The sequence below is a fragment of the Oreochromis niloticus genome, linkage group LG2 (assembly GCF_001858045.2).
Source record: "Oreochromis niloticus isolate F11D_XX linkage group LG2, O_niloticus_UMD_NMBU, whole genome shotgun sequence".
Classification (NCBI taxonomy): Eukaryota; Metazoa; Chordata; class Actinopteri; order Cichliformes; family Cichlidae; genus Oreochromis; species Oreochromis niloticus.
In genome coordinates this window covers 3,138,366-3,165,360 of record NC_031966.2, presented here as the reverse complement: position 1 = coordinate 3,165,360, position 26,995 = coordinate 3,138,366, and the positions used below count along the sequence as shown (strand labels likewise).

At 44.3% G+C, this 26,995-nt stretch overlaps 1 protein-coding gene across 3 annotated transcripts in view; it reads left to right on the top strand.

Moving 5' to 3' along the window:
• htr4 (5-hydroxytryptamine receptor 4) overlaps nucleotides 1-20,457 on the top strand; it is a gene marked incomplete at its 5' end in the record, with an annotated part of 41,713 nt that extends 21,256 nt beyond the window's left edge. For 2 of the 3 annotated variants that reach the window (XM_019355503.1, XM_019355505.2), the window contains 1 exon segment: nucleotides 16,490-20,457. In XM_019355503.1, the coding sequence (XP_019211048.1) occupies nucleotides 16,490-16,577 (88 nt within the window). 3 annotated transcript variants of the gene reach the window in all.
• Nucleotides 20,458-26,995: the final 6,538 nt, after the last annotated feature.

Genomic DNA, 26,995 nt, shown 5'->3' with positions numbered 1-26,995 from the left:
GCTTATACAGCCCAAAGTACTGATTGGTCCTCCTTCGTGTGGACCTGTATTTGTGTACAGCAACAGTCTGTCCTCAGATCCATTGAACTACTTCAGTTACCTGGTGGCTCACCAGTAATAGGATTTAAAATAGCTTTAAATAACTGTGTACGAGTTGGTGTATGAACCTGTGCGGTATATGAACCTGTGTGGTGTATGGTGCTGTCTTGTTTTATCAGTTTCTTTATCACGATTTTTTTTGTGGTATAAGTGTTTTTGAATCTGCAAATGGCAAAAGATGCATATTCTCTTTATTTCTACTTTTTAATTAATAATGTTTAATTTACTTTTTCTATTTTCTTCTCCTAAAAGCATTGTTCTGTCATACAGAACAATGCTCTTTGCAAACCTCTCGCTGTTGTTTTTCTTTCTGTTGTGACTTTTGTTTTCTGTCCCTTCCCGGAACGAATCCCAGGGTGAAACTAAAAACCCTCAGAGTGTCACTGGGTGTTCTAGGGGTGCATATATGTGCATATGTGATATGTGAGTAAGACACTACTGATTGCTGATGTACTTGCATCTGGACAAATGCAACTGAGAGACTTGTTGCAGACCACAGCGCCATTTTCAGAGCTATAAGAGTGAAAGTTATCATAGCTCTTTAAATGGTACTGCTGTATGCACTCAGCTAAGCAGCCATCTGAAACCCAGCAACATCATCAATGTGTCGAAGCGAGACGTCCAACCAGAAGGTCTCCAGACGCTGCAGACGAAACAACTCGGATTTCTCTCCATGTTCCAGGAGAATGAAGTTCCTCTTACTTCGTGGCTTCTACTATGGATTTGAGTCTACTAGTGCAGTTTTGCATGATTAAGTATTCAGAATAATGTTAGTTTGGAGCCTATCCCAGCTGTTAGGGTGAGAGACAGACTACACCTGGACAGGCTGCAAATCTGTCACAATGTAATCCAACTAAAGTCAAACTGAAATTTCTGTAAGAAATTTATGCTAAAAGCGTCATGAACCAAATAAAAGCCCAGCTGTCTTCAGCAGTTAAGACTACAGTGGCCTGGATAACTAAGACCACAGACAATGAAAACTGATATTTGAGCTTATTAAATGTTTCAAACCTGCACACCAGAAGTAAAAATATTAATTAAAATCATAAAATAAAGATCAGCTTCAGTACTGGTACAGGTTTCTGTAACTTATTGTCTTGGTAGAACCACCACCACAGTTGACCCCCATTAACTGGTTCTGACACCTTGAAGTCCTGACTTAATTAGTAGGCCTGTAAGCTCTGTTGCATGAAGAGGTTTGGTGCAGCTGTAGCCAACGCTCCTTCACCACCCATCCCCAACAACATTGCTGCTCTAAACCAGCTTCAGCCTGAGCTCTGGTGCTGTTATTCAGCAACTACAGTAGAACTAGTTTCAGCAGTAAGTACTTTACCTATGCACTGAGCAGCTAGCTGTTTTCAATCGGTAACTGCAGTAAACTGGGCTGCAGGGCTTTTCTCTTCCTAATTAAATGGACTTGCTGTGTGGGCTGCTGCCTCACTAACTTCACTTCTCTCTTCTCTGTTTGTTCCTTCTCTGTCTCTCTGTCAGCTCTGCCCAGATGAAAGATGGCAATCCCCATAAACAACATAGATACATCTGGTTCACATCTGCATACACACACAATTTAAATTTAGGATAAACAGTCCATATGTGGTTCACGGCTGCCACATGTGGCTGTCGGTTAGTGTCCATCACCTCCATCTAAACATCTGTGGTCCTAATGAAGTCTTTTTAAGTCTTGTATGTACAGTACTTTTGAGGAAGGCATCTTATTGTGGCCATTCAGAAAGGCAAAAGGTATATTCTCCAGTAGTTCCAAACCCAGAAGACAGGATTTCCATCAGAAATATTCTAATATAGAAATATAGAATTATTGTCTTCTCTGCAGTTCTATAAACTGAGCTGAAGACAGCTCTTCATTTCATACAGCTTCCGCCTTTTGCAGGACCAACTGTGTATAAGAAATATGGAAGATGAGTGCTGTGTGTTTACAACAGCAACATAAAACAAAATACAGAATTATTCCTTTAAGTGAAACTAGATAGAAAATGTTAACTACTCAGTAGCTCTGGCCCTGCGGTGCTTCTGATTCACTCCTCAGATCTGAACCAACCAGATATCAATTATCACGCATCAACTTAACCCCTAAACTCAAGCCAATCAGGTCACTTTAGGCCAGGCCTTAAATTTGTCAAATTCACATAGAGTCTTTAAAGTAAAAGCTACCTCGAGCATCACACATTGATACATGCCAAATTTTACTGTCTTGTTTTAAGACCTTGGTGACCTCATAGCTGATTACATCAATCATAATTTAGGTGTGTGTTATATAGTTACACAGTTGTCTAATCTATTTTAATGTTGTTGTCATCAAATCGATACTCATTAAATCGATACTCAGTACCCTCAGATGACAGTAAATTGGTTATGATCTTGAGGATCAATTTAGGAACCACCAAGGCTCAAGCCGGCCATGAACTGGAAACTGAGAGCTACTAAAATCAGAGCAGTTGTCCGCATGGACGAGCCAAACGCCTTCTAGAGAAAAGTTTGATGATCAGATGAGTGGTGGTAGCATCATGCTCTGGGCTGTTTTTTTGGGTCTGGTACATTGCACACAATGGATAGAATGTGGAAGAAGGACAACTCTAAAATTCTTCAACACCTCAAATCAGCAGGTAGACGGTTCAAACTTGGATTTTGTTGGTGTCCCAACGGGACAATAATCCCAAGCACACATCACAACTGGTTTCTGAATAAAGTAGGCTAACATTACGCTGGAATGACCTTCCCAAAGCCCCGATCTCAGCTATTAAAAAGCCAGAATCTATACCAGGAATCTAGGTAAATGACATCTAAGAGTTCTGCCAAGAGGAGTGGTCAAGATGACAAGAGCCCAAAAACATATTTTAAAACTCCAAAATAACCCTGACGCTCATGCCAATGATGAGTGGATGGAAACATCTGACCACAAAGGTAGATGGATGGATGGATGGATGGATGGATGGATGGATGGATGGATGGATGGATGGATGGGTGATTGTGTGGATAGATACATGGATGGTTGTGTGGATGGATAGATGGATGTGTGGATAGATGCATGGATGGTTGTGTGGATGGATGAGTACGTGAATGGATCTGTGGATGGATACATGGATGGATTGATGGACGGATGTGTGGATGGATGATGGATGGGTGATTGTGTGGATGGATGGATCGATTGATCGATCGATGGGTAGATGATGGATGGATGGATGGATAGGTGGATGATGATGATTGATGGAGTGTTGAGGGTTCTTTCCTGTAGACATGGACACTTTCTTTAGAGCAGATAAAGATTCTTCTGAACCAAAGCTTCGAGCTTCACAGCTGATCAGCACTCTGTACTTTGTTTATCACACATTAACTAACAGCCTGATGCGTCATCAACACCAACACTGTGACCAGTCTCTATTTTCCTGTACTTCTCGCATTATTGAATTTTTATTTCTGGGAGCAGAAGAAATCATTCTTATTTGTTTCTGACACCTGCTGGCATGAGTCATAGCAGCGGCATCAGTGTTTGAGTTTAGAAGGTCACACATGAGCCGTTGCTAAGTCTGAACTTTCCTTCAATGCTGGTGGTGAAATTGAACGGCGCATGTTGGCAGGCGTAATGCTGTGGCTGCACTGGGCAGTTTGTGATTGGAAATACACATGAAAGCACTCATATATATATATATATATATATATATATATATATATATATATATATATATATATATATATATAATATTACATTTCAATTTTTTAGGCTGCACAGTATGAGGTGGAAAATAAAAAATCTGTTCCCTTCTCTTTGTTTCACCGTCATGCACACACACACACACAGTCTTTTTGTCTTCTATTTCCTCAATTTGCTGACACATAAATCTGAACACAAACCCAGAGTGGACACACAGACACGCACTGAGTCTCTCTGAGGTTCCATTCATGATTGCCGTCTTCTGTTTATGGAAGTCTGTTTATTTTTCCGAGCGTCAGTTAAATATGAAGATATTTCCCCTGGTCTCGTGGGACTCCAAGCTTCACAAATGTAATGTTTTCCTCCCTGCCAGGTAGAAAGCTCGGCTTGGCAGGAAATTTTCCATTCTCCTCCCTTCACTGTCCACCATGCGCACCATCTCAAACAGAGATCTGAGTAAAACGTGCAGATGAAAAGAAAGGGAGATATGTGGTGATTGATTTATATGCACCAGCAAAAACGAGTCAAGCAGTTTTTTTAAACTGCAAAGTGGGCTGGTGAAACAAAATTCAACCATGGAAATATTAACAACTGCAGTTCCTGTTTTGTCCAGCAGAGGCAGCGGTGAGACAGTACCCGTAGACTCCCATGTTAAAGGTTCACAGCAGAAATAAACATGTTTACAGCCTGATATAAAAACTGGTTTGGTCTCTATAGATAAATTCCTCCTTCATAACAGCTGTTGAAAGGTTAATGTTTACGATATTGGGGGTGTGGCTGTCTGCTAGGCTCCACCTCAGGACCTCTGGACCATGTTTGTGCAGTTGGAGCCTTTTGGGACATTTTTAATTATCTGACCAATTATCTGGATGCTATGAGGTTACTGTACTAACAGGCAATCCAAGAAGTCTGAGCTCCAGGTTTGGTACAAAGTGAAACTCTAGGATTTTGTTTGGATGCCACTGATTAGCAGGTATCTGTCTGTTTCATGCTGCCATACAGTCTGTGGATGCAGCTTCTTATAATGTAAGAATTTTTATGAAGTGTGCTTTGGACACATAACCATCCATTCTGACCTCATCTATGTGGCACAACATGAAGATTAAATCCACTGTTTTCCACACTGTAATAAATCATCTTATAGACTCGTTTGGATAGCAGCTGTGAGTAACTCTACAGCAGGAAAGATGGAGCTTCTGTCCAACAGACTGACAAGAAACCTGCCATGACAGTCTTGAGGCCTCGTAGTGAAACTATGTGGCTGCAATTGTTCTTGTTGGTTAGACAGATACTTGTGCTGTCAGTTGTTTTTGGCCTTACTTCATACATAAGGAGACGGCGACATTATTTTGGCCATCAACGAATGACAATGACTCTGTTTAATACTGTCTGTCTTTCAGTCCTCTCATGTGTGACAGTTTACCTTTTTATTAATAGTAAAAGAAAGAAAGGATTTTTATATCCTATGAGGGAAAACTTTTGCAAGCCACAGCCCATCAAGTTTATTATTGCCTTGTATTCTTGCAGTTGCCGTTGCTAACATCTGGCCTATGACAGCTGGGATAAATGAGATGGATCGATGGAGACCTTCATAGATTGATAAAGGTTCACTGTGTGAGGTCAGGATGTGTTTTTCTAGGCAATTGTTCAGTGACATATTTGTAGCTTTCATCTGTGGCTCGCTCCTCTAATGATAGTCCTCCGGGGGCTTTGGGGAACTCCGGAGTTCGATATTCTCCTATTGAGAATGGATCAAATGACAGCTTGGCTGCACAATACAATGCAAGTGTTCACTTGTATGTTTAGCAGAACAATATTGTGTGTATACAGGAGTTGTCTAACACCTCAGAGTAAATCAAAAATCAGCTCTTTGAAAGCTGGTCTCTGTTTGAGGAAGCCGTGTGTGAATAAATATCTGTGAGCTCAGCACCGATAAACGTGGCGGCGCTGAACCAACGGGACGTAAATGCTGAGCGAGTCTTCTCCCGGTGACACGAGGCGATCGTTCATGCAGAAAAAGTACCAAGCGTTGGTTTTAAAACCAGAGGACCGTGGCAAACATGACATATTTACAATAACATGTCAAAACAAGTGTTTACAGTCCAGTTAGATCATGTCATCGTCCCGGGAACAAGAACAAGTACACAGTATGCTTTCAGACTTTTCTGTAAACTGGTGCTTGGATTCATCCCCGGTCGCACAGACGAGCAAACAAAGACTGGTTGTCAAATCCACACAAATATCAAGTTTTAATTTGAATCAGGTTTAAATTCGAATGCTGCCGAGCTCTCTGAGAAAACGGTCCATTTTTAGAAAGCTGTCGTCGGAGCGTGAACCACTGCTGGAGGGTTTCTGTCAAATCCCAAAGACGTTCTCATTTATATCCCAGTGCTGAAAGCATCTGAAGGCAAATAAAACAACATGTTTTTGTTGTTCCTGTGGACGATGAAAGTTTCACCACTGAAGACGATGAATTTTTAGATTTCTGTGATTTTTTTTTTTCACAAACAAATCTTTTGTGGAGACCCAGATCTGTCACTTCCAGTGTCCTTACTGGTCACTCTGGCTTTTTTCATGCTCTGTTGCTTCAATAAAACACTTGAAGAAGGCATGCACTGTAAAATGGAATGAGCTGACTTCTCTGTGCCACAAATATATCAAGTAATGTCAACTTTAACTGATGTTTTATTAACCGACATATTAACTTTGAATCAGCAGTACTTTACGTACCACAGAGGTGATACGTGCACATTCATACGTATCACCTCATGTTATCATATTTCATAGTGATGTAATTATTATAGTTTATACTCTCAGCAGCGTATCAGAGACAGCACGTTGCACATTTGTGCCTGTTTGAGGTTTTCCCATCTTTGTTCTGATCAGTGCTGGTTTCATTACTCAAAAAACAGCATATTACACATTAAGCATTACTTTTGAATTGATTCAGCGCGTTATTTTAGTGTCTCACCAGAGAAAGTAGTTTCATCAGTGTGTCTTACATTCATGTTACTCTGTAAACACACAGTCTCATAATTAAATCTATTAATATAAATCTGAGGCTGCCGTTGCACACTACAACACAAACCCCATCCTAATGACGACACACAAACGATCTCTCATGTCCATATCCATGCTGTAGGCTGCACCGCTGTTTCCTCCTCCAGCACACCGACTGAGATCAGCTGACTGCGGATCACAGGCAAGCAGACTAACAACTCCAAGGAAATTAACTACTGAGAACCGGGTCTCCATTCCCATCTCCAGTTCTCGTGCATGCACATGGATGGGTGCTTGTATGGTACAAATATTGTGATTCAACTAATTGAACATATTTAATATTTCCTCTTTTACAGTGTGATGAAACTTTATGTGGCATTTTAACGCTGTAGCAGGCACACATTGCTGCTACTGCTGAAAGTCTGTGTAGAAATGGATTTAACACAAGAATTCAGCATATTGTGCAGAAAAGGTGCAACATTTCCAGATAATATATACAGAAAAGTATGGTAGATGAATAAATGGCCTGTATTTATATAGCGCTTTTCTAGTCCCTAAGGACCCCAAAGCGCTTTACATATCCAGTCATTCACCCATTCACACACAGGTGATGGCAAGCTACGTTGTAGCCACAGCCACCACTGACAGAGGCGAGGCTGCCGGACACTGGCGCCACCAGGCCCTCTGACCACCACCAGTAGGCAACGGGTGAAGTGTCTTGCCCAAGGACACAACGACCGAGACTGTCCCAGCCGGGGCTCGAACCGGTAACCTTCCGATTACAAGGCGAACTCCCAACTCTTGAGCCACGATCGCATAAAACTGACCACAATCGTGTTAGCTCGTCATGTTAGCCTCCAGCCTGCTGCTTGCAGTCTTGTATCGCAGAGGTGTCAGTGTGAATCTTCTCCATCATCTGAGGACAGAGAACTCTTTGGTCGCTGGAGCTTATTTGTCCCGACGACCAAAACGACTGGTTAGCCAACAACAAATAATGAACATCAAACCAGTGACGTGAAAATAAGTCGCTTTCATTGCATCTCCATTTTAGGGATAAGTGTTATCATGGATCAGCAGTGTACAGTGGAAACATTGTTGTTGAAGTCAACAACAAGCTCTTTGGTGGTGTAATGCAAATACTTTTATTTAGTTATACACATGCTTTGCTATAGTTTTAGGTCTTAGGTGGGGCTGAGGGATCTGTAGTGACAAAAAGGAGTCGAGTATTAATAAAAGTAATTTTTTTAAAAAGTAAATTTATCTCGTTGTTTTAAAGCAGTGTGTACGTGCAGACACACACGCTGCCTCCTCATTCCAGTCATGTAGGCAATTAGCCGAGGAACGCTGCAGACGTCAGTCATCCAGAAATAATCAAACCTGTGATCTGCTGAGAGCCAGCACTCTCATTCCTAGAAAACACACACACACTATGTGGAAGTCACCTGGAAGCTCAGATGGCTCTGCTTGTATATTTTTAGCATCTTTCAGCCACCCCCGTGTTGTGTACAGTATGCATGCATGTATAGATGCAGTGAAGCATACACGTGTGCTGTGTTTACTTCCCTGCGACCCGCCTGCATTCTTCCCCCTCCCCCTGCCTCGGTGCTGCTCAGCTCAGCGCGCCTCCAGCGTCTCTGTGATTTAGACTGTGGCTCACTGCAGAGAGCTGAGAAACCAAAGGACCATGGGGCTGTGCAGGACATTAAAGTGTGTATATATTTGTTAGGTGTGTTTTATCTGCTGAGAGGCTTCCACACTGACTTCTTCATATAAGTAGCTGCATGTGCCTCCATCCCATCGGTACGCTTCATGACCACCAACAGAAGCGCTTATTTCCTTTGAGAGAGGAATACCAACCTGTTTGTCCCAAAATAAGATTCATGGCCCCGCCTTTCAAGTGATTTATGAGAACAAATGAAAGTGTCATAAATCATTGCTTTTTATTTGAGTTTTAGAGTTATATATAACACTGAGTTATGATAAACACCTCAAACCACTCGAGTTTATTGACTTTAGCATTTCAGAGTCATGTCTGGAGCTCTCCTCTTCTGCTATAACTCCTCTGTAGTACCAGAGACTCCTGGTATGACCACTCACTGCTGCAGGCTCGGTGCTGGACCAGGTCCCGGTTCTTGCTCTTTCCCTCACTGCCTCGTTCTTTGAGATTTTGTTACACCATTTAAAAACCAGTGACACAAAGAAACTGTGGCTGGTTGTTTATTATATTTTTAATAAGAAGGTCTGTGTTTCCATGTTGAGTTTTTACAGTTTTTTCATTTTTTCTGTCTATATTTTATTTTCTGTGAAGTTTATTCAGCTTATTCCATTGGGGATCACAGGGTCTGGGGCCTGCCCCAGCTGTGGTGGGTCGAGAGGCAGAGCACACCTGGTCAGGTCGCTGAGGACGTAGATTTCAGTGACTGGTCAGTTGGGACCCCAGGTGTGATGTTTACAGTGAAGCACTGGCTGTTCACCTTCAGATGTTTCAGAATAAGAGCCTGTTTAAGTGATTCTGGGACTTTCAAGCAAAGAGCAGAATTGCAGTTCTGTTCTGTGCAGTTAAACTTGTCGCACAGAGCAGATAAAGGCATGCCGGCCACTGGCTGGTTTGTGCCACTGTTCGTATGAGCAGCTGTTCTGTTTCAGGAAGCTACTTGTCACTGACACGGTCAGGGCCGCTCCTCAGAGCCCCGGGTCATAAAAACTGAGACCGTTTGCCTGCAGCAACAGGTAAATGATAACCTGTCCACTTTGAGTCATGGCGGACACCCTCTGCTCTCCTCTCTAAAACTAAGTTCAGCTGCTGTCTTTGACAGAAACAGAAGGAAGGCTCCGTTCGCAGAGTGATGCCACGCACAGCGAGCTGCACTTTAATCCCACGCAGCTCAACGGGGAGCTGGCTATCACCATGACGGCAGAGAAGATGTGGGAGACAGTGATGTATTGTGTGCTGCGATGTGCACGTTGGGCCCGGAGGAGGCGTCCTCGCAGCACCTGATTAGACTCTGAGCAGCGTTTCTGCACTTTATTGTTTTCGGCTTTAAATGCTGCAGGGTGAAACATGCTGATGAGCTGTCTGAGCTTTAACAGGGAACGCTGACCACACTTAATCTCTGTCAAACTTGCTGCTTCCACTTTGTTGGACTTAATGAGGCGCAGCCATATTTTTACATAAACATTTCATTTCAGCGCTGCAGTCAGGCTGTCTGTACTTCTTTGATTTAAAGCTGAAGCTTCATGAAGACCACAGTGCTGGTTTTTAATCAGGTGATCGAGATTAAAATGAAGCATGAGTGACTCAGATTAAATGCATTTATAAAGACACCTGTACTGGGTACAAGTACATGAGGGAAACACACATTATAAAGACGTGGCTAAAAGAGGTGCAGGAGACACAGTGAGCCCACGGGACGTTTGGATGCTGTTCAGCAGGCTAAATCTAGAGTGGGGACAGTCAGGAGCATCCGACCAGCTGACCGGAGGGACCTGTAAGCTGGAGAGGCGTGTGAGAGGTCGGAGACCATGACGGGCTTTTAGACAAATGGGAGGATCCTGAAATTGATACCTGGGTGGAAACCAGAGGAGATGAGCCAAAGCAGGTGTGTCCCAGGAAATGAACGACAATCTTTTCGGTTTGCACGCGCTGCCTGGCTGATCTGATCCTCTGATAAAAGAGGATCAGAGGGAGCCAAAGAGGACCATCTCTGGTTTCATCTGAAGGAGGTTCAACAGGCAGGAGCTGCAGACACACCGAAGAACACTTCTGGATTAATCAGCTCTCACAGGCGTCATCAGCTCCGTTTGTGGTCCTCAGTTCTTATTTGCTCCTGAATGTCTTCCTCTTTTACTTAACTTCCTGTTTAAGTGTGAAGGTTTGTTCTGTTTGTGTTGAGTTCTATGAGTTGTGTTAAATGCGTGGCAGCATCTCTGCAGGATGCTGTTAAATGTCTCTGTGGACCGGTCCAGGATGAGCTCTTCCGTAGACGTAGGTGTATTTCCTGCTGAAAGGAGTTTAATCGAACCGATAAACGAGGAGAAATAAAGGAAAAGCTGAAGCTCTGTGTGGCACTGGGAACACAGCCGCTGTCTTTCTACTCGCTGTTAAAAGCATCAATTAAAACATCATGAAAGAGCTGTGCAGGTTTAAATGAGCTGGGACGGGGCTTTGTTTGGCTCTTTTGACCCTCTCTTTTTTAGCTTCTGTGAGCTTTGAGCAGAAAGTTCCAGTCATCGTCGGTTTCTCCTTAACCGTCATCCTTCAGAGCGTGTACAAGACATGGTGCTTGATGGCTGTGCAGACAGCACGTACCTCCAGGATTTCCTGTGTCTGTTTACCTGTGGCAGGTCGAATCCTTTCTAAAAATGTGAGCAGATGTAATCCTATGAAAGTCCAAACTTCTGATGCCCTCTGCAGACCTGACGTCAGCAGTGTTAGCACTTTCAGGCTTTTCCTTTTGGCTCTGAAGCAGTGAAGCTTTACTCAAGAAGTCTGGCTTCTTCTTCCAGCTCAGAGGGAAAAGTTTGCTTCCAGAGGTGCTTTGTAAATGAGTTCCTTATCGCCTCTTTTTGTTCCCAAACTGGCGTTACTGCAGTCGAGGCGATGGCGTTCTGCTTGCTCAGAGCGCTCATGCTTACCTGCTTAGTAAAAAATAAATCTTCCTAAAGGTCAAAGGAGTTCACATCAGCGCTTTATGTAGAATATATTTCCTCTCTGTGTTCAATCCTCTCAGAAACTCATATTTCTTATGCCAGACTGTATCTGAGATGGAAACAGCCATTCCTCGTGGGCGTTAAGTTTGAATAATTTTTGCATAAAATTCTCCGTCTCATTCATTTCGGTTAGCTCAATACGCCACAATCTCTTTCCTATTCAAATTCCTGCCTATTGTATTCCTCTCAAATCTATTATATACACACATACACACCTCCTCCGCCTTCATCAGCGCCCCAACGTGTTCTCAATTCTTACTTCTGCTTTCTTAACAGTTAAACTGGTGAGAAACAGACCACACACACACACACAGACACACACACACACACAGAGCTTCCTGATTGTGACGATCACCTGTGATTGGAGGAAACAGAGAGCACATCCCCGAGCCTGTAAATTAAACTGTAAAGGTGAATTACATGAAACTGGTGCGCACCTGAATATAAGTGTAAATATTAAATAATAATTCCAACACAGAGGTTTTTCTTCCAAATATCAACTTTTCACTGAGGATATGCTAATTAACCTCTGACCTCTGTAGAGCCTCTGTGAGAGCACTTTGCTGGAGGCCTCTGTCATACACGGACTCGACAAAGGGAGTGGAGTTTACGTGTCAGCAGCACTGTTCACTCCTAAAAGGTTAATGTCGGGTTAATACGTGCGCGTCAGCCTCTAAAGAGGAGACTGCAGCAAATCGGGTTTAAAATGTGCCGTGGCACGCAGCGATTTGAGGCTTTCATACTTGACGGCGTTAAATGACAGGTGAAAAAACAGAAACGTGTGGCCTCAGAAAGACTGTTATTCATGCCTCAGTTCCCCCACGCTAGACTGGCCACGCCCCCATAAAGGTGCTGCATGACGCTGGGTTTGCCTCCATCCCTGCTGCTGTTTGCTCTGTTTGAAGGTTTGTGCTCTTGAAAGATGCTGCGACGTCGAGAGTGATTTATTTACCCCTGCACACCTGACTGACGTGAAACTATGAGTGTCAGAAGCAGCTGCACAGCGATTGGATGAGCTTTAACAGCATTAATAAGCTGACAGAACACGAGGAGGGATGGCGACACTTACTGAAAGTCTGAGTTTTGGCTCTAAATTTAGTTATTAAACTTTATCAAACTTTCTTCTGATTTAAGCTGGAAAATGAATGAAAAATGAGACGATCCCAGAGTTTGTTCTACAGAGGCACAACGATGCCACCATCTCTTCCTTTTTCCGCAGATGTGCATGCTCACTGTTTTCATCAGCCCGGCTCCACGTCGGGAAAGTCAGGAACTTGAAGTTTCCTGTGAGCTTAGAGAAAATGTTGTTTATTTTCTGTAAGTGTGACACAGTCCAGATCACACCGTATGAAATATGTGTTTCTGCGTTATCTGGCTCATATTCGTCTTCACCTCCCGCCCACACGGCCCATCACGTCCGTTGCTTAGCACGTTCAAAGTCTTGCTCAGGGGCACTTCATCTAGATGAATGCTGGTCACACCAGTGCCCAGAATGTGCAGAAATGTTTAGTCTGCCTGTGATTCGGGCCTCGTGTCTCTCTCCCCGGCCTCTCCGTCCTGCTCTGCCAGTTGGCCCGTTGGCTCAGCTGTGTACAAACAAAGTCTCAGCTAAACACAGGATGGATCCGGCTCCACAGTTTCACTTCTTCCAGATATGAAAGTGCATTCCTGTCTTCAGTCGACTTCCTGAACCGCTGTCTGTGTTCGTGCAGAACTGAGCGGCTCTTAGAGCTTTTAGTTTTCTTCAGTTTGTGCTTTTCAGCGAAACACTGAGACGCTTCATTGATTCCGATGAATGAAACTGCTGCTCGTTACATGTTAATGCATTATGGTTGGTTTCCTTGTATCTGATTGGTGGGCTGTTTCACAAAGGTGCTAGCTGGACTGATGTCTGCGCAGCAAAGCAGAAAACACAGTCTGCTCACATGATGGCTCGCTGCTACAGGATCCACAGCTATGTGACACGAGGACTCCTCTGCAGAGCGTCGAAGGCAGCGATGGCAAACAAAAGGCGAGCTTTAATTTAACGCCAATGTGGAAAAACAGAAAACACAGAAGCTCTGCCACAATCTGAGGCTCACAGACAAACCAGTGAACAGGCCGAGGCTGGATAATCGGGACTAACGGGGCAAATCTCGACTGAGCACAAACCAGACCTGCAGCCTGAAATCCAGGAGCAGAGGCCAGGAAACAACCAGCAGCAAACCTGGGTGGCTATAGCCCAGGGGGTAGAGCAGGTCATCTACTGATCGGAAGGTTGGTGGTTTGATTCCTAGCTTCCCTAGTCTGCATGCCAAATATCCTTGGGCAAGATACTAACCCCAAATTGCTCTCTGATGCATCCATCGGACTATGAATGTGTGTGTGAATGTTAGTTAGAAAGCACTAAGAAAATGTGCTTGTGCGAATGGGTGTGAATGGGTGAATGCACAAGTTGTGTAAAGTGCTTTGAGTGCTCAGAAGAGTAGAAAAGCTATATAAGAACCAGTCCATTTACCATTTACCAAACCCGAGGATGCAAGGTGAAGCAGGAGGGATGCTTCAAAGGTTCCTGGAGGATTCCTAAGACCTAAGTGAAAACAGGACCGCAGCCTCGCCGTGATCACTAACGATCCGGAATACCGGGATCAGCTCTGCAGCGACTACATCACTGTGGAGGAATTTCTGCTTCATACCTCTGAGCTTGGACTGAATTCCTGTGATTGTAGCTCAGGTGGCAGAGCAGGTCAGCCACTTATCAGATGGTCGGTGGTTCGATCCCAGGCTGCCTCCTGGCTGCATGCCAAATATCCTTGGGCAAGATACTAACCCCATGTTTGCCTACTGGTGGTGGTCAGAGGGCCCGGTGGCGCCAGTGTCCGGCAGCCTCGCCTCTGTCAGTGCGCCCCAGGGCAGCTGTGGCTACAATGTAGCTTGCCATTGCCAGTGTGTGAATGGGTGAATGACTGAATGTAGTGTAAAGCGCTTTGTGGTCCTTAGGGACTGAGTAAAGCGCTATACAAATGCAGGCCATTTACCATTTACCATTTTTGCAGGTAATCGAGTGTAATTGGCACCATGACCACATTCAGTCACACACTGACTCCATCTCATCCCCACCACAGTCACTCTGAAGATGACAGCTGACTGTGTGAGACACTACAAACCCCATATTAGAACATTTTCTAATATGTTCCTTTTAACTTCCTTTGTTGTTTTAGTGTTTATTGCCTTTAAAGATATTAAAGCACCTTGAGGCAACTGTTATATAACTACAATACTCTGCTCTCTGTACACCTGTCCATGCTCCTGATTGGTTACGTACTGTAAAGTCCGCCTCTTTCACGTGAACACATTCATAATTAGACTGAAAACCCACAGGGTGATCCATTGAGGTAATACCCACCTTCATCCGGCTTCATGTGACGTGATGATGTCATCCTGTACATGTTGAACTTTATCTGTAGTGCAGATGCTGGCAGGTAAGTGAGGGTCCCGATTCAGCCAGCATCTTTGTTCCCCCCTCAGCAAGGCCGCAACGTGGCAGCAATTTGGAGTAGTGCTGTGACCAGAATGTGCAGCTGTCTGCGTTTGAGAAGCTTTAAATGTTCGTGGCTGTCTGGAAGGCGCATTTCATGGCCAGTTAGTTGGCAGGAAGTGTGTTGGGCCGGGGCGTTTGCGTAAACAGCTCGTAATGGTTTTAGCCTGCGCACACACTGTCTACGTACACACAACATGTATGCAATGACGTACTCTGTGCATGCACACACCTGTGAGTGCAGAGTGCGTGCACACAGGTGCCGCGCATGGTGCATACACACGTCTTGGAGCAGGGTCCTGAGTTTTCTCTGTGGGTTTGTGAGTCCTCCTCCTGGAAGGATCTTTTGTGCTGTGAGCAGTTCCAGGCTGCAGGAGGAAATCGTGCTGGAATCAGTGCGTCAGAACGAGACCGAGCACATGAACATCAGCCCTCACGTAGATCCCAGCTGGGTCATTTTCTAATATCAGAAACCTCTGTTTTTTATTAGCTGCAGACGGCACAGCTTCACTGGCCTTTTCACACTTAAAGTTCATTGATGTTCCCTTTTTCTCTTCTCAGTAATACTGATAATAATACTCTCAGCTTATTCACAGCTGAAAACGCAGCACACCAGAACAGCGGGCTCAATTATTACATTCGTCCACATTAATATGAAACTTATTTTAGGTGATCTTTTTTCTGAGTCTGCATCTCATTTGTTTTGCACGTGTTTAAAGATTGCTGCTCCTTCCAGCTCCTCTCATTATTTCGTTTTTATATCGATATGAAGTGCAGCAGTTTGGTTTCACGTTTGGAGATGGAGTGTGTTTTAGCTCAGCTGGTGAACACTCGGTGACCCGGTGTCTCACTGTCCTCCCAGTCTGACTGCTGTCGGCGTTAAAAAGCTCCTCAGTCCTGAAACGCTTCTTTTCCCATTATGAAAACAATAAAAGGTGTTAGCTGAGATCACTACCCGGTCTGACGTCCCTCTCTCTTTATATAAGAAAATGACTTTTCCTTTTGTGTGCGACTGCTCTTATTTATTTGTGTTGGAGTCCCAGAGCTGCTTCATCTGAGTCCAGCTCGGGTTTCCTGTCCTCTCCTCTGAGTGTTGGTCAGGTCGCAGATGGTTTAATGTAACTCCACACCACTTATCTCATCCACTCAGCTCCGACTTCTCATTCAGACCTTTCCTCCACTTTTCAGGTGTTTTACTTTTGCTCCGATGAGCTCATGAATTTTTGTGGTGGCCCAATCAGTGTCAGCATTCAGCATAAATGCGACAGTAAAGCAGAAGCCTGTGCATGTGTGCTGGTTTATTGTTTCAGACAGATTCACTGAAAGCTCTTTCCTCCTCTTGATGCGCTCCTTATTCTGCTTATTTGAATGGTCTTACAACCGTGACGTGCTCCTCAGCAGACACTGGAAGCTGTGTGAATAGTGGAACAGATTTGTCATTTTGGAGGCTGCTTGTTTCTGCCTGTTAAATTAACACCCTCTGTCTGTGTTCTCAGGTATTGCGTGCTCCACAATGGGAACCACTCAGAGCAGGAGAAGAAGTCCCTGCACACCCACATAGAGTCTCACGAGTCCTGCTTGTGACCAACAACACAGACACCGCCGCCTTCACACATCTGGAGCTGAAATCCGTCATCAATACTACGAATCCAGAGCCCAGGGGGACTTTAGCGGTGTGTCAGAGCGGCGGGACACTGCCAGTGGGCCATCTGGTTACAAAGCTCCGCCGAGACTTGACCCACCCGTGAGGCAAGCATATAAAGCCAGCGCCGCGTCGTGTTGGTTCTGTCGTCCGCAGAGGCTGAGTGACCCCGAGCGGAACCAGGACAGCGATGTCATCAGCAGGCCGCTGGGCGCCACACATGGCGGTGGCGTCTGTAGGAAGATGTGATTAATGACTTGGAAGTGAATCATGTGGCCAAAGCGTTCCGATGACAGCGGACCCGTTTGTGATTGCGTTGTTTCCACGATGTCCCTGTAAATGAGCCTTTAAACCAAGTGTTTCAGTTTCTAACTCTGCTTTTTCTGAACATCCACACAAAGTCTCCTGAATCCTTACTCGGCTGAGAGCAAAAGGCTGTATTTAAGCCTTGATTTAAACTGTCCAAGTGCATTATTACAGAGGCTGCTGTGCTCATACACCACCATCTGAATGATTGTCTCTCTTCCACAGTGAGAGCTGCAATGAGTGATTGGAAGTGTCGCTTCGGTGTTGTCAGAGGTGTTTGTGAGGCTCTCAAAGGTGATTCAGCCCGTGTTACATCCATACCACCCTGACGCACCACGTCCCCTCTGCACAAACAAGTGTCTGCATTTGCACTCATGAAGCCTGAACAAGCCGACCGCTCGCAGTCACGTCTGTTTCCCTGCGTGCCTCCATGCAGGACTCTTCCTGCTGCTGCTGCTGCTGCTGTGTTTTTTCTCATTAGCACGAGGAATCGGATTAAAGCCCGTCACACATCGGCCGTGTCATTTCACACGATGAATTTGTCCCGTTTGTTTTTCCAGACTAAACTGAGTCTGACCAGTCAGATCACTGTGTTTGTTAACAAATTGCAGCATGTTTTTTGCAACACGCTCGATGTGTAAAGGCCTCGATTCGAGGAAGCTTCCGTTAACGTGGCCCAGCACCTCTGGAGTCTCTAAGCGCTACGACACGCAGGACGCCGGTTAAAAGTAAACTCACCAGAGCATGAATGTCACAGCTATCGTCCCCTATCACCCTCACTTGTGCTGAAGGTGGCTAAGAGACTTGGGCGTGTGAGGCTCGAACTGCAACTCTGTGACGTGTACGTCTTCATTTTACAGTCGGTGATTTCTTAGGCGCTCACAGGCAGGTCTGACACACCCAGTTAAACCGTGACGCGGCACCAAAACACACACAGCATTAGAGAATAGCAGGAGGCAAAACAGAAGCACGGTCCAGAGGCAGATCCTGTGCTTTGGCGGGACAGTGATGAAATTAAAGTTGCTGCCGCGGCTTCTCTGCCGCTGATTTAAATTGGCCCTTTTTGCTAACATTGTGGTCGTGACAGTCCAACGAACCCAGGTCACTCTAGGGCTGCTTAGTATCTGCTTACTGTGGAGATTTGTGGTCCTCTTTTGGTCAAAATGTTCTTCACAAAAAAACGATGGAAGGTTTGACTGTGAGCAAACATGAAAGTTTAACATTGGAGCAGGCTCTCCTCCTGCTCTCTTTACTGGAAACAATGGTGCTGGAGCGCATTCAGCTAATTGTTTCTGGCTCTTCTTTTTTTGCTGAGAAAACATTCCTCTCACTGCACAGAGCTGTCAATGAAAAGATATCTATAAAGCAACAAAATTCAGAGACCAAGGCTGATGTCATACAGAGGCAGAGACAAACGGTCCTCTCAGATCTCTTAATCAGAGGGACGCACTGCTGAGCGCTGATGCTGCGGCACAAAGGCAGACGAGGAGCTCTTGACACGGAAAGGTAATTAGACATCACGTTCAGGCTCCCAGACTGACACCAACACCCGTACTGCTCCGGCACGCGGGTGGATGTGAGCTGCAGTTGGATATGTGCAGATGGTGAGCATGGTCATAAAAAAGTTTTTCCATTATGCTTTGGCCTGCAAATGCACTGCGAGACCGGTAACGCGGGCGTGTTTTGTTCCTACGCATATCTGTGGACTCAAGTATGACTTTAAATTTAAAAGACATTGAAATTAAGGCTTCATTGTTCCATGTTTACACCAACTCATAAGAATTCATGAGAAAACAGTGTGCCCAGACTGTGGTTAGACCTCGGTTCATAATGTTCTTGCATTCGATTCTCCAAAATTGAAAAGCAGTTGGCTTTCAGGGCTCAGACCCGTTCCACCTCTGCCCACAATCCTTTGCAATTTGGAGTAATTTCCTGTAACCGGATCAGATGCTGTTCTCACTGCTCGCCTCTCTGAAGGTGCAGCTCCGACCCAGGCTGCCTGTTTCTGTGCCAGTGTCCCTGAGAGCGGGAGAGCAGGGCAATAGGTTCGTAAAGGGCCGTGAAGATTTTAGCAAACAGAAAATATTCTTCAAAGCTGCTTTTGTTATGACAAGTTCCTGAACTGTTCCTGATGTGGAGGCCTAGCAGGAGTTTATCAAAATGATTTCTCATTTATTGTTATTGTTATTATGTGTGACACCAGAGTCCTCACACAGCTGATCTTTAAGTCGTCCAGTGTTCTGAGCATCGGTGACATGAAGCGTGCGGGTGAGATAATCCGAGCCGGTTGGCGAGCAGCAGCATCTCCTCCTTCTAAAGTGAATTCTGGCTTTAAGCAGCTGATCCGTCCCTTGGTAACATCGCTGCAGACAGTGTCTCTGAATCATCAGTCTTCCTTTTAACTGTCTCTCTGTGACATCAGTCGGTGCCTGTCCTTGTGTGTGTTGGAAACCTGAGCTCTCCAACCTTTGCAAACTCTAGTGGGACAGTTGTTTTTTAAACAGACCAAAAGCATCACCTGTCTGTTTGGAGAGCAGGTGTGAGGTCAGAGGGCCATGCAGCCAAACCGGAAATGCCTCCATGATTCCACGTGTGAGGACATGTAGGTCTTATCAAGTCTGACGACAGCCTTGGATTAGCGCTGCGTGCTCACGCTCAGAGTTCTGCGGAGGAGCTCAAGTCTCTCGTTTAATGTTCGGCTTTGTGACTACAGAGGTCAGTTTCTACTCTCCGTTTCTACTCTCACTAGAGCCTAAAAGCACAGGCAGCAGCAGGATGTAGTGGATATTTATTAATCTGGCCACACAAAGTTTGTGCCTGCGGTTAAAGGAAGGAAACAGATGAGTTAAATTTCAGCCTGTTCAAAGCATTTAGAGAGAGAAACACAAAAGACATCACATCTTCATATCTTGGGGGAGGGGGGCTGTGACTGCACTACAGCTTCATTGTGTTCATAACAGGTTTCTGCTTTCTTATGCTCACACATCATCTTGGGACCGAAGCTCTTGACTTGGCGGAGGATGCCGCCCACATGCTTCAGCGTTTCACGGCTGCTGTCCAAGTCCTGCTTTATAGGAAACACAGCTGGATCTTTTATTGATGGCATTGACAGAATCAGGATAAAGACTTCCAGCAGAGTGCAGAATGTATGCATGCAGCAGGATGTGAACAGCAGCTGCCGGCTGCACTATAGTGCGTCTTCCTCCTGCTCTGAATCACGTCTGCAGAACCCGTCAGAGGTTTGCTCCAAACCTCCGATGGGTTCTTTAACTTCTGTTCACAGCCTGCAGCATGAATGTGTATATAAATTAAACATATAACTCCCATAACCTGTCCAAAGGAGACAAAATGACTTTTATAAAACTCTTCAGTATTTATTTTGACAGAACAAAATGGGTATTTTCATGTATTAAAAGAGCAGAAAAGCTTCTCTTTCAGGGAGCTGACATGTGTATGACTTTGTTTCTGTTGCTATGTGACAGTTCTGATAAAGGAGAATTAAAGAAACGTTGATAAGCCTGCTGTTGATCTTCTTTGTGAGTCTGAACACGGAGACGGCATCAGTCGACCGATCGAAACGTAATGAAAGTGCTTCGTTACCGCCGACGAGCTAATCCAAGCTTGCTTTCCTTTTTGATACGTGAAGCTCATAAAGATGAAGTTTCAGTTTAGAAAACTGAAACTTGATGATAAAGCCCAGAGAGGACTTCATTACTAGTCAGTGATGAATGGAAGTATTGTTCATCTCTGCTTTCTCACTCTGCGTTTTACCATTTAAACCAAAGTCATATTTAAAGTGCCGATGAGACGTGCTCAGGGCTGCAGGTACACTCATGTAGATGGATGCCAGAGGGCATGTGATGGTTTGGCCGGGCTCGCCACACATGCATCTCCCACACCTGTGCATCCAGCTCTACAGTCGAGGTGCAGGTGTAGCAGAGCTCAGAGGGTCAGGCGTGCTTATTGTTTTGGCCTAAGAGTCCCAGCTGTCCCTCAGAGGACTCACTAATGATCATGTGAATCTTCATAGCCAAGGTGTGGGGTAATGGATTACTAATTACTCTTTACTTTTCTTAAGAGTATGATAATTAATTACTCGCTGGAGAAAGTAATTAGTTACACTACATTATTACTCTGTAAGATTACCTGAAACTGTCTTATAATTATGGTTGTAAATCTGAGGCTGCAGTCTCACCCACAGACCCTGTGCTGATGAGGCCACTCCCCATCTTTTTTACTCGCTGCGTGTGAACAAGGATGATGGGGGTGTTGACTTTAACCCCCACCCACAGCTTAGTTAGGTCACCTCAGCAGGTCACATGACAGGGTTGGTGATTGTGTTATTACACTAGATTATTACACTATTACACTAGATCGAATAATCACATTACAGTTACACAGTTACAGTTGGGGGTGGCTGTGGCTCAGGTCGTAGAGCAGATCAGCTACTGATCGGAAGGTTGGTGGTTCGATTCCTGGCTCGATTCCTGGCTCCCCCAGTCTGCATGCCAAATGTCCTTGGGCAAGATACTAACCCCAAATTGCCCTCCGATGCGTTCAATGGAGTATGGGAGTATGAATGTGTGTGAATGTTTATTAGTTGCACTTGAGTTTAGAAGTGCTTGTATGAGTGGGTGTGAATGGGTGAATGAGGCATGTTGTATAGAGCTCTTTGAGTACTCTGGGAGAGTAGAAAAGCGCTATATAAGAATCAGTCCATTTACCATTAGTTACAGTTATTACAAAGGTTCTTGAGTTCTCTGAATCAAACAACATGATCAACAGTGGGGTTAAACAGTAAGTAAGTAAACTTTATTTATTAAGCGCTTTTCACAGATAGACCATCACAAAGCGCTGTACATAAATAAACAATAAAATCAATAGACAATGTACACAATATAAAAGATCACATGTAAATAATGTAAAAATATAAAATATGAAGAGATCAACAAAAGGCTTGTTTAAACAGAAAGGTTTTTAACTGTTTTTTAAAACAATCCACAGAGTCAAGCAAACGTAACTGTAGTGGTAAATTGTTCCACAGCCTTGGTGCAACAGACTGAAAGGCTCTGTCCCCTTTTGTCTTAAGTCGTGTACGGGGAACAACTAAGAGACTCTGAGTCTGTGAGCGGAGATGACGAGCAGAAGTGTATTTTATAAGAAGCTTGGATAAATAATCTGGGGCCTGGCCATTTAGTGCTCTGTATGGTAAAACAAGAATTTTAAAGCGAATTCTAAACTCAATTGGGAGCCAATGTAAAGAATATAAGATGGGAGTGATGTGAACACGCTTGGTAGAACGAGTTACTAGTCTGGCTGCTGCGTTTTGTATTGCCTGGAGGCGAGAGAGAGATGATTTATCCAAGCTAGTAAACAGGGAATTACAATAATCTAAGCGTGATGACACAAATGCATGAATTAGTTTTTGCAGTTCAGCTGAGGAAACCATATGTCGCAGTTTAGATATGTTTCTTAAATGATAGAAACAGGAACGAGACAAAGATTTTACATGAGAGTCGAGGCCCAGAGAAGAGTCAAATATTACTCCGAGATTTCGAATATTTGACTTGACAGATGGACAGAAGGAGGCAAGAACCTGACTGATTCTAGAATGTAGCTCAGGAGGAGCTATGATCATGGTCTCTGTCTTGTTAGTATTTAGGACAAGGTAGTTGCTTGAAAGCCAATCAGAAACCTGGGTTAAGCACTGGACTAGGGTGGACAGCCTATCCAGCTGGTGAGGCTTAAAAGACATATGGAGCTGAATGTCATCAGCATAAAAATGATAAGACAGGTCGCTGAAAGATTGAATGATACCAGCTAAAGGAAGCATATAAAAAGAAAATAGTAATGGACCTAAAACTGAACCCTGTGGGACACCACAGGTCAGGGCAGCAATGTCAGAGGTGAACCTGTCAGTCCTAACAGAAAAGGTCCTGTCTGATAAGTAGGAAGAAAACCAGTCTAGGGCAGAGCCAGATATACCAGCCAGAACCTTGAGCCTGTTAAGTAGGATTTTGTGATCGATTGTGTCAAAGGCAGCACTAAGATCAAGCAAGATGATCACAGAACAATTCCCTGCGTCAGATGCCATTAACAGATCATTATAGACTCTTAGGAGAGCAGTCTCTGTAGAGTGCTGCTTTTGAAAGCCAGACTGAAAAGGGTCAAGGATGTGTAGTTTACATAATAGAGACCTGAACTGATTTTCAACAATTTTTTCAAGTAATTTACTTAAAAATGGCAATTTTGAGATAGGTCGGTAATTACTAGTAGAGCTAGGATCAAGGTTCTGTTTTTTTAACAGAGGAGTTACCTCAGCATGTTTAAAATAAGATGGAACACAGCCTTGCCTCAGTGAACAATTGATGATGGATAGTAAAGTGGGACCAATGCTAGTGATAGACCCAGAGAGAACAGAGTGAGGTAATATATCTACAGAGCATGATGAGGATTTCATATTACCTAAAACTATAATTAAGTCATTTAGTATGATTGGAGAAAAGGAGGTAAATGATCCAAGACAGCAAGGGGTGTCTTCATAAGGGGAGGTACTTGAGGAAATTTTGGATTTCAAGTCCATCACCTTATTTACAAAGTAATTTAGGAAAGTATTACAATCATCATCAGAAAGCAACAGAGCATGCTGGGTTGGAGGAGAAACAATACTGTTGATGGTATCAAATAGAATTCTTGAATTATTTTTATGGCGATTTATAAGATTATTGAAGTAAGAGGATCTAGCCTCTTTGACTGACTCATTATATAGGTAAAGTAGTTCTTTAAAGTGCTCACGATGGACAGTCAGATCAGTGGACTTCCACAGACGCTCTGCTTTTCGATAGGATCGTCGAAGACCACGAGTCTGATTATTTAACCATGGTGTGCGTGAATTAAGAGAGCAATAACTGCTTTTGAAAGGAGCAACCTGATTTAGAATGGCAAGACAGTGTTCATTAAAAGAATTAGTTAAAAGCTCAACCTCATTAGAAGAACTTTTAAAATTATAAAGAGAGGAAAACTCAGAAATTGTAGAGTCGTCAATAAAGCGCCTGCGCCTAATAGAACCTTGAGGGTGGGACTCTGAATTAACAGATACAGTAAAAGAAACTGACTTATGGTCGCTAAAAACAACTTCATTTAGGTTCATGTGGTCAAGGGAAACACCACAGGTGAAGACCAAGTCCAAAGTGTGCCCAGCCCTATGAGTAGGCCCTGCTACATGCTGAACAAAGTTGAAAGAGTCCATAATGCTCAGGAACTCCTTAGTGGTATTGTTTGTTGAGTCATCCACATGAATGTTGAAATCGCCAACAATGATAACCTTGCCCATTTTAATGGTAGAAGTTAAAAGGTCTTGTAGATCTGACAGAAAAGAAGCAGCAGACCCAGGTGGACGATAAATTAAAATGCCGTATATGGGCTGTTCTCTTCCAATTTTTATCATAAGCATCTCAAAAGAGTTGTAGCAGCTTGAAGAAATCATCTGGCATAAGAAAGTCTTTTTAAAAATTACAGCTGTTCCACCTCCTCGTCCAGATCTCCGAGGTGCACAGAGAAAAGAGCAGTCAGCGGGACAAAGCTCTAAAAGATGTGAGACTTCATTCTCACGTTGCCACGTCTCAGAGATAAACATGAAGTCAAGCTTCTCGGAACAGAACAAGTCATTTAAAATGTAAGACTTATTGGCGATTGAGCGGGCATTAATTAACATCCATTTAAGGCTGCGACTCACCAGGACAGGGGTAGTTTCCAAGGAAAGGGTCCGCGCTATGCGCTAAACCGCGCAGCAAAACAGGGTTCCTGCCGCGTTGAGGCTTGGGTTTCCATGCTTTCAGATGACAGCCTGGGTGGTGCTCATAGTGGGTTGTGGGGATTAATCCGGTTCCGACAAGTTTCAGCCGAATCTCACCGGTAGCAACCCAGGAATAGAGCCCCCGAAGGTCCATCTCTTTCCGGAGACGACGGAGCAGGACGTGAAGGCCGGCTCGCTTCCCCCGCTTTCTCCGACGAGGCCTCTGAAGCAAAAATGAGCTAACCGGCAAGAGTGGAGGTAGACCGGGTGTTGCGTCGTGTTCTAACGGCGGTAGGAAAACAGCCTCGTTTCGTTGACTCTGAAAGTTATCCATTGCAGATTTGATCGCTAGCAACGCATGGCGATCATAGATCCGAAGGGAGGTGACACCAGAAAGAACTGTAACAACTGTGGCTTTGAAGGCACCACAGCTAGATCAGGTGGATCATGGTCCTTTCTCCTCACCGCCTCGTCCCCAACACAGAGGCCATGCCCCTTCTTCTCTAATGTTTTGCGTTTCTTGTGTCAGTGCGTTTGTGTTGCAGGTGCCTGATGGGCATGGTCAGGTGAGTGATTGGGACCACCTGGGTCTGGTGGTGTGGTGTTTCCAGTCTGAAGGCGCATTATGTTCCTCCCCCTGAACTGCAGACGGCTTCTACTGCCCGCACGCGCACACACACACACACACCAGTGTACTGACTCACACACCATACAGCATTTTAGTCTGTCGCCGTCACCTCCTCCTGAGTCTTCATCAGAAAAACAGAAAGAATGAATAAAAACGTTTTCACACACAGCAGATGATGATGATGATAATGACCCAGCTTTGGTCCTCAGAGATTTGAAGCTGAATGTTTTAGCAGGAGAGCCAGAAAGGGTTTTTTTCCTCTTCTCTCATTGGCAAGCCTTTAGACTGCTGAGGACAGTAGTCATGCTGCCTTCATACACACTGTAAGGGCGATTTAAAGTGAAGAAAGACTCAGAGTAACGCAGACACAGTCACACAGGATCCTGCTGCACTTCATAGGAATGCAAATTACTTTCATATCCTGTGGTCGTGACCCCAGACTGTCACAGAGACACAGAGGACAAAGACTCTGTGAAACCTGACAGAAGAAGACTTTATTCCTCCTGCTGTAACACACAAGTCTGTGCAGCTCTGCAAACTTTCATATCGTCTCACTGTTTCTGTAACGTGAGAGTGATGATTCGTGTTATACTGTTCATATTACGTTGAATAATAGTGATAATAATATAACAGTAATAATAGTTCAATTAAAGATGTTAGAAATATAGATTCACATGACTGAAAACTGAACTGAACTGCAGACGAACAAAGTCCAGTAGGTTCGTTAGGAGCTCATTAAGGCTCATTGGGTAGAGTTCATGTGATCATTGGTTTGTTCTTTAAACCCCCCCCCCCATTATTACACAGGCTTTATATGTGAAAGTGTGAAAGCGCCTTAAACCTGCATTATTTCTGATGTCCAGCAGGGGGCGACTGCCTGATTGTAAAACTGTCTATGAGAAACCTCTGAGCTCAGCAAACAGCTTCTTGATTGGTCGCTGCTTTCGGTCACAGGAAGCAGAGTCACAGGACGCAGAGGGTTCAGGGCGGGGTTACACATTCGCCCCTCCTTTGTCACTTTGTTGGCAGAACTCAGACATCACAGCTGCTTTGGGACGTCCATCATTATGAAGCGTGGTGATGAATAACGCCCAAAGCTTTTAGTTCAGGGGTCTCAAACTCACGGCCTGGGGGCCACTTGCGGCCCATGTCACCCGTACATTGACGTGATGAAATATAATTCAATTTGTCCCTGAAGTGACTTTTTTTGTTAAAATAAGTTCTTTAAAAAGCAAAAAATGATTTAATATGAATGCAATATGAGCAGAGAGCACAAACATGCTGAGGGATTGGCTGTGTTAGTTCAGTGAGAGAGTCACAATCTAATGTGTACTCTTATGTCTGCATTTTATTTTGTTAAATACAAACAAAATGATAGCAAAATGTGCCACGTGTTTGGACAGACAGAGAGGAACAATGTGTTTATTTAGCATTCAATACCCTCAGACACTGTGCAAACGAGCTGGCCCCAGTGTTTTCTGGCATTTTCAACTCCTCACTGCAGGCATATCATGTGCCTGCCTGTCCATTGCTTTGGATGGACAGCAGGCTTATTTAGAACCCTTCAGCTATTCCTGACTGTGGTGAAACATGAGGGAACGTTTCATTGATGCTGTGAGGCCATTTCAGTT